The sequence below is a fragment of the Fulmarus glacialis genome, unplaced genomic scaffold, assembly GCF_000690835.1.
Source record: "Fulmarus glacialis isolate BGI_N327 unplaced genomic scaffold, ASM69083v1 scaffold22272, whole genome shotgun sequence".
In the NCBI taxonomy this organism is placed as follows: domain Eukaryota; kingdom Metazoa; phylum Chordata; class Aves; order Procellariiformes; family Procellariidae; genus Fulmarus; species Fulmarus glacialis.
In genome coordinates, this window is record NW_009197480.1 from 1 (window position 1) to 8,197 (window position 8,197).

Here is an 8,197-nt window from a genome sequence, read left to right on the forward strand (position 1 = left end):
GGTCCTCGGCAGGCCCCCAGTAAGGGTGGAAGTGTTACCCCTCCTCCCCTTTCCCTGTTAACCAGGCACATCTGGCACAAGCATTGGCTTAACTAAGCATAAGCAGCCCTGCGTGTCAGTTAGGATATATATCAATGTAAAGGGGCAAAGGTTTTACTTTTCAGTGACGGCTGCTGGTGGAGGAGGGGGAACTTGCGCCTGTAATAGAGGTAGCCTCAGCCTGACAGTACTGGCAATAGATTAATATTGGTTAATAGGTGATTATTAACCTTGCACCCTGCATTGAACATCACCTGTATACTAAGAGTGATTGACGTGCAGCGAGGTGTTCCTGCACCTCTTCCAGCGAGGTTTCAGTGATGTCCTAGAAACAAGACTGCATCAGGTGGGAGCATTTCTGAATCCTTGCTTGCTTGCAGTAGCAGCATCAGCCTCTGTCTAGTGGAGAAAATGTAACGTATGGCCCTTTGGACCCTATGCAATTGAAATTCTGCATAGGAGAAGGTAGAATCAAACTGTGGTTTCCCTGGAAAGGAAACATTAAATAACCATAGCTTGCCAAGAAAGCTGCTGAAACGCAGAATTAAGAAATCTGATTAAATCCATAAAATCTGTCCACTTCAAGGTAATTGGAAGGAGTATGTATTTTCCCTTTTCCATATACATAAATTCAGTAAAGGTGTTACAGTTAATTTAGTTCAGCACTCAAACACATTAGTTTAAAGATCATTTTAACTGGCAGCAAATGAAAAGTCTTCAGTTCATTCCCGAAGCTGTTAGGAAATCAGTCTATACAAAATAACGGGACTGCGAGTGTATGGGGAAGGGCTGCCGCAGAGCAGAGCAGCGGAGGGGCACGGCGGGCTGCGGCTCTGCGGCCAGTAGGGCAGATGAACACCCTTTGTGCTTTTACAACTCGGTGCACGTGTGGTCGGGTGAGACACTCCACCTGGTATCGTGGGAGATGGGCCTGTTTATTAGAGCTATCGCAAAATCTCTGTACTTGCTGTCAGTTAGGGCTTTATGGGTGTTCCAGGCCATTGCTTGCTTGCTTTTCTGTTCCAAATATACTGCCTTACAATATATCTAACTCACCCTTTAACTATAAGGATACAATTAATTGTGCATCTCTTTCCGTTCTGTGGACAATAAAATTTCCAGATACAAAATGAGTATTTGTTTATATTAGAAATGTTACTTATGGTAACATGTGAGGTGTTCAGCTGCTGATCTCTTAGGAAGATATTATTCTGGCACAGCAGTGCATCGAGAGAGAATACAAAGAATATATTTCCAAACTATGCTGCTTTACAATTATTCACAAGAAAAAGGTTATGCATTGATCTTTTTCAAGTCATCAGTAAATTTAATTTTACTTTTGCTATGATTCCTTTCTGTAGAAGGTATCTTCATTTGGGTCTCTTCAAAATATGGCAATACTAAAAATTTAACAATATATTGTGGCATCAGGTTTGTATTTATTTTCTTTTACAGTTATTTTGGCCATACATCATGTAAAAAGCCTGGAGGGGGGAGGTTTCCAGGAAATGATAGGTATCTGGTTTCTGAAAATCAGTTTTGTTTCAAGGCATTTCAGCTCAGAAACTGGAAGCAGTGATTCCTTTTAGAAAAGTCGGCCACTGTGTTTCTGGAACTTGTTTTTGTGGACAAGCAGAAAGCAAACTTTAAGTCCTGTGACAACAAAACTGTTATGTTCAAATACCTTTCCTTAAACACTGATAAAGCTCGCGCAAATATTTTTTTTTTCAGTGGACATAATTACAAGGTAATGAACAAGTGCACCAAAATCCTTCTCATAGCAAAGATTAGGAGCAACAAATACTGTCCCCGGGTAGGCTGGAGAGCTGGTACGTGGTGGCTGAGGGAAAGCCACTCCTGGATGAGAACGGCCGCTGGCAGAGGCGGCTGTGGCGTGGGTTTGCGCGGGCACGGCAGTGCTGGTAGTGTCCGACGTGGCGAGCAGAATGAGGAGGTTCTGCCATAGATGTTGGTGTTTCCAACGGCTTCGTCCTGTTGATGCTGAACCCAGCGAAAGGGGGATGGATCATTTGTGTGAATTAGCGTTAAATTTCAGTGTTCGCTGTTCACAGGTATGTTTTCTGTCTCCCACTCACTTACAGAGTATAGGTTTCCTCTTTGGTGGTAGGATTTATGGGCCTGGCTCCCAGGATATAGGCACAAGGGGAACCAAACATCAGAGACCTCCGATGTGCCTTCGTCCTTCCCCACCTCATCCTCTCCATCATGCCTTGGCTTGCAGTTCATTTCTGGCCCTACTTGGGCCCAACTTCTGATAGGGACGTTCTTGCATCTCTTTGGAAGACAGAGCATCTGCTCTCATAAAAACGTTCGTGTTCGCAGGGTTTTCTTGTCTGCGTGGTTAAGAGCATCTTTCCTGGGGAACCCCTCCGCCCGAGTGCGCTGGGGCGGGTGTCCTCGCCGTCCTGTCGGGAGGGCTGCGTGGAGCCTTCTCCAGAGCTTCCTCCAGACTACGTCAGAAGAAGTTCTGACCGTCAGCCTTCAGTCTGATCTGCTTTTCCATGTTCGCTCTGGTTTTTAATGGAGCGTTGTCTGCTAATTCCCTCAGAGGACAAGATACGTTTTTCCTTCGAAGAGGGATTTAAAAAGGGGAAAACCTCAACCTTAGGGATTTGGGGGGGGGGGATGAGTGTGTAGCAGACCAACGAAATGTTCATCCTCATCACTCGGTGCCAGCGTGGGAGCGTTCCCTGCACCATCTCGCTGTCTGTTCACCAAAGCCTCAGCCACAGGGACCAGCAGCATGGCTCCTCTTCAAGTAACTCCGATCTTTTCAGAAAATCTAGGCAAGGAAAAAGAACAGTGGCAAGTATGGAGCAGGAGGAAGGTCAAGGAAGCAGTGAATTAATCTCTGACCAAATTTACTGGATAAATAGAAAGGGCTTTTTATAGCATGCAGTACTGTAATTAAATTTGAAAATCTAACTGAGACATGTCCTGGAGATGAGTATGACTGATTTTATGAATCCCTTGAGTTGCCCAGATGCCTTGTCTGTACTCGTGTGCTGTTGACGAGTTTCACTCTGGCTGCCAGAAGGTTCATGTTCAGCTGGTAGCTGAGAGCCCTCCGGATGGAAAACACCTATTCAGGTTTGGTAGGACACTATTTTTATGCAAGCTTTGGTTTTTCAATCCGGTGACATGAAAGCTGAAAGGAAAATGTACAAACATAAAGCAAGTTTAGTCAGCAATAAAACATGACTTGTGCTCGTTTGCAGTTGACAGCTTCCCAAGCAAGAGACAGATGCTTGCCTCAATGGATTATAATTATACACTGGAGGTGTTAGAAGTGCTTTAATATTTGATTGAAATAACATACGATTTTCTTGAAACCAGATTACATTTGACTACTTACAAGAATCTGGAAAAAAGTACAGTGTTGGAGCATGTTTGTGTGTGTGTGTTGTAAACATGCCTGGGATTCAACTGGGAATCTGGGAATAATAATTTGAATTTAATTGATTTTTGTTTAGCTTGTGATTCAGCAGAGGTTTTCATATTAATTTTCATAGTCGTTAGATAAATGCATTGTGTATTTGACAGCGAAACCGAAGCAGTGTGATGAGGCCTCGGGGTTACTTGCTGGCTCTGAGCATTATACATTAAAATCCATTTACTTAAGTTTGGTGAAGTCCTAATGGGTTGAAAATAATGGAAGTTTTTTTGGCTTATTTCCTTGAGTGCCAGAATTGCACCAAAGGAGGTAATTGGTTAATGAGGGCTTGTTTCTGCCTCAGTGCCTGGAGAATGTGATACGGTTAATTGTACTGCTGCTGGGGCTCCCATTCCCCTCCAGCTGATTTATTTCTGTTAGCAGAGCAAAGCAAACAAATCCTCATCAGCTATTTATTCCACTTACTTTTGACATGCTGTCTCACATAGTAATTGTGCATGTTTTGGAGCGGAGACTTTGGGGGTTACGCCGTGACTGCAGAGCATATGGCACAGTAAGGCTCGGTCGGTCTGGGTGTCTAATTAGTGCCAGAAATGAGGGCTGGGCAGGGCGAGCCTGGGGCTGGGGGAGCTGGACCTGCTCAGCACCCATAGTTGGACATATTATCCTGCGGGATAGTCACTAAAGGAAGTCACTAAATCCCATCCTGCTGTATCTTTTTTGTCCAGTCTCTTGCAGAATGAGGCTTGTTCACTCACTGGGTCTTGCAAAGCCTTCAAATACAATTAGTGAAGGTCTTTGAGACTCTCAGGGGGAAGATGTCATTTATTACCACTTGTCACTGCCTTTCTTTAAAACACTCTGCTGCTTGTGTTTTTCTTTATCCCCTCCTTGTGTCTGGGGATCCCCTTTCTCCCCTTCCAGTTGCGGTTTTGTGCTTTGGCTGCTTCTGATTGCCCATCAGGGTGCGAGCACCTCGCTGCTGACACTGTGGTGGCGTCACCCGGCTGCCTGGCCGCGTCCTGGGAGAGCTGAGGTTGGGCTGTGGACCACCTTGTCGTAACAGGAGCTCTGCGGAGAGCTGGAGTCTGCACGAAAACAGTCCTGGTAACTGCAGGAAGCCAACATTGATTTATAACATCCCTCTCATTTTTTAATAGGATTTCGCAACCTGCATGTGGATGACCAGATGTCAATAATCCAGTACTCTTGGATGGGCCTTATGGTGTTTGCTATGGGTTGGAGATCTTTCACCAACGTCAATTCCAGGATGCTTTACTTCGCTCCAGATTTGGTCTTCAATGAGTAAGTGCGACATAGCAACAATCTAATATTGTGCTTTGTCTGGGTCAGACTAGGTGAGAAATGAGAACAAGACAAGGAACTTGCGTTCCCGTCTGCTTATGAAAGCAGACAGGTACAGTACAGCTTGGGTGATCGTGCTTTCAGAGCTGACCGACAAAGCATAGGAGGGCCCAGCTTTTCCCCTCTAGTAGCTCTGCAGTGGTCTCCAGGAGCAGTAAGGAGAGTTGCAAGGTCTCTCCTCGTCCTTCTTCCCTTGCCCTCAACCTTGCCTTGGGTTTGACTTCCAGCAAGGGCAGCAGCAAGTGCTGGTGCTGTGTGTGAAGGGCCGGTCCATACAGACCTGCCTTTTTCCTAAGGGGTTTGAGTTCTGTTTTCAGCTTGGCTGGTCAGCTGGAGCGAGCAGAAACAGAAACAAACGTATACTGTAAGTTCCTGATGGGTTCTCTCTGAGGTACCATCAGCCTGGAGCTGGGAGGGTTTGTTGACACTAAGGTAGAAGAGCTAAAAAACGATAACTAAGCACAGCAGTAAGCAAAACCACACCTTCTCTCTGAGAGCTCCGAGCTTCTCATCCCTTGTGGATAGCCACGTTTGGTGAATGAATCATTGCAGTTGTTTTTTGGGAAGGCAGAGGGCTAAACAAACCCCTTAGATCCCAGGTAGTCATCCGTTTCCAGATGAAGAGGATTACACACAGGATTTTGGAAAACGTTCCTCTCCTGCATGCCAGCCTGTTGCTGCCAGCATCCCCTGAGACTGAGCTCAGGCTCTTGGCAGCGGGGATGTGCCAGGCGAGGCTGGGATGCCTGGGTCAGGCAGAGCGTGTCCTCCCCCACACATCACGCAGGCCAGGCTTTGATCTTGCCGTGCGTTACGCGTCTTGCCCTGCAGGTACCGGATGCACAAATCCAGAATGTACAGCCAATGTGTCAGGATGCGGCACCTCTCTCAGGAGTTCGGGTGGCTTCAGATCACACCCCAGGAGTTTCTCTGCATGAAGGCTCTACTCTTCTTCAGTATTAGTAAGTACTCACGTCCTTTCCTCAACACATCTCCGGTTCCTGTACGCTGTATCGCCCTAGAGGTATCTGGTGCTTTCCCTGTGCACGTGCATGTACTTGTACTTCCCAAGGGATGGCTGTGGATGTTCTCCTCTCTGCTTCAATCTGAGCTGCTCAGAGACAACGAGCTGCCAAGCACAAGGATGCCACCACCCAGCCCCGCTGCAGCTAGCCCATCCCACCTCTGCACGTTGCAGCATTTCTCCCATGCAGCTCCTGCAAGAGGTTGCTCCTCAGCCCAACTGCTGTCATCTCGGGGACCTCTGAGTGTCAGCTGCTGAGCAGGAAAATAGCGCTGCGGTTTGTTACATTGCCTCTCTTTTGTAATGAGTGCTGAACAAGGGTCCTTGGGCTAGCAGTAGTCCAACAAGCTGATCAGAGCGAGGGCCATAGCGGAAGCAGGGCTGGTGGACAGATCTTTCCTGTTAGGTCTGCACTGACCACTTCTGCAGCCTTCCTCTTGCTCTTTTATTCTCCCCACCCTCTGGGCAACTCTTACTGTTTCCTTCTTATGTTCCATCCAGTTCCAGTGGATGGCCTGAAGAACCAGAAGCTCTTTGATGAACTTCGAATGAATTACATTAAGGAACTTGACCGTATCATCGCTTGCAAGAGGAAGAACCCTACCTCCTGCTCTCGGCGATTTTACCAGCTCACCAAGGTCCTGGACTCCGTGCATCCTGTAAGAGAGGACAGTGAAATGTCTATCTATACGCATAAGAAACGATATAAGAAAGAAACTTTTAACAGTGAGAACGATCATTCACTGGAACAGCCTCACCAGGGTTGTGGTAGTCCCCATCCCTGGAGGTTTTCAAGATGCCATTGGACAGGGCGCTAGGTAGTCTCATCCAGGCTCCCTTTCCCAGGGAAGGTTGGACCAGGTGATCTTTCGAGGTCCCTTCCAGCCTGGGCTGTTCGATGATTCTGTGATTCTTTGTGGTTTGTTTTTTAACTCTTGGCACACCTTTGCAGGGACAGCATTGCAGTATGCTCCCAGATTAAGTGACAGAAAAGACAGATGCTAACTACTGAGGCAGTGGAAGTTATGTGTCTGTCACTCCCTGCAATAACCACCGTGTGCTTGGCTTTATGGGCTTCCCTTTTTGGCAATGAAAAGCTCTTTGTAGACAATACTTTTCTGTCGTCAGTGTCGCAGAACAGCTCAAAATCTCAGTGCCCCCAGTGAATCTTTTCTGATTACTGCAGTGAAAACAAATTCTCTATTTCTGACTTAAAGTTATACTGGTGAAATGTGAGCTAGACCTTTCCTGGAGCTCAGCTCCATGCGCATACAGTTATATGTCTACAAGCAAAAAGTAATTTTTAATAAGTGAAGTCAGCAGCATCTGCACACAGTAAGACAAGTTTCTGTAGGAGTGAGAAAGTGCCATTTTTATACATCCCTGTTTTTGTGGGATGCAGTAATGTCTGAGTGTGAAGGGCCATGGCAGAATACGCTACGTGCTCCCAGGCTGGGTGGTTCCCTCGCTCACCCTCGGGATGCATACCTGCCACCTGATAAGCGCTGGCAGGGCAGCGATGGCCAGAGAGCAAAGCAGGTCCCGCCGCAGCAGGGTCCAGCCCTGACCTGCTGTGCCTGCTAAGGTCTGCCTGGTTTCTTCCCAGAGAAATCACTGAGCAGGGGCTTCTTGCTTAACAAACTTTCTTCCTTTCCCAGATTGCCAAGGATCTGCATCAGTTTACATTTGACCTTTTAATTAAGGCACACATGGTGAGCGTGGACTACCCTGAAATGATGGCCGAGATCATCTCTGTGCAGGTTCCCAAGATCCTGTCTGGAAAAGTCAAGCCTATCTACTTCCACGCACAGTGATCTTCCGGAGGGACCCCCCAGTTCTGCCACCCCCATTTCAGCCGTCTCCTGCCTGTTATTTCTGCACTACTGCACTGCAGTGCCTTGGGGAATCCCCTCCACAGAGGCGGTGTGCCAAGAAGGTGGACAGTAACAAATGGCTGCCTGCTGGGATTCCTGAGATTTCTATTTTTCCTGAGGTACCTCTGAACTGAACTGAACTGCCTGCCACGGCTTCTGCCTAGATTTGGCTGGCTCACTGTGCTTGGACAGGGGACTTGGCACAGTGGCAGCGGCACCGTGTCTACGCTCTCTCGTTTGTGTGTGTTTTCCACAGTGACTTTTAGTGGCCCAGGGCCACAGGAGATGGGAGAAATGCCAGCAGTTGTTGAGTTTAGGGTTTGTTTGTTTTTTTTTTAAAAACAGAACAAGACAAGAAGCAGGTTGAACCTTTAAGTTTGGGTGTGGGTTACTTTACTGGCCTCCTTTGGGACTTTTTATTTGCGTTATGGTGCTGGGAAGCAGATGAGTTAAAATATTGCAGTAGAGAAACAGAGAAGA

General features: G+C 47.0%; 1 protein-coding gene across 1 annotated transcript; it reads left to right on the forward strand.

Moving 5' to 3' along the window:
- The first annotated feature begins 4,618 nt into the window (after positions 1 to 4,618).
- LOC104072949 (androgen receptor-like) lies at positions 4,619 to 7,870 on the forward strand. The gene is made up of 4 exons (XM_009572563.1): positions 4,619 to 4,759; positions 5,651 to 5,781; positions 6,345 to 6,502; positions 7,502 to 7,870. Exons 1-4 carry the CDS (start codon positions 4,644 to 4,646, stop codon positions 7,655 to 7,657), a joined length of 561 nt encoding a protein of 186 aa, XP_009570858.1. The 5' UTR covers positions 4,619 to 4,643; the 3' UTR covers positions 7,658 to 7,870.
- Positions 7,871 to 8,197: the final 327 nt, after the last annotated feature.

What these genes read in the sequence shown, in the direction of transcription:
- LOC104072949 (XM_009572563.1), top strand. Translation starts at nt 4,644, where the DNA reads ATGTCAATAATCCAGTACTCTTGGATGGGCCTTATGGTGTTTGCTATG. An exon ending in TCTACTCTTCTTCAGTATTA is followed by an intron (nt 5,782 to 6,344) that starts GTAAGTACTCAC and finishes TGTTCCATCCAG; the next exon opens with TTCCAGTGGATGGCCTGAAG. An exon ending in TCCTGGACTCCGTGCATCCT is followed by an intron (nt 6,503 to 7,501) that starts GTAAGAGAGGAC and finishes TTCCTTTCCCAG; the next exon opens with ATTGCCAAGGATCTGCATCA.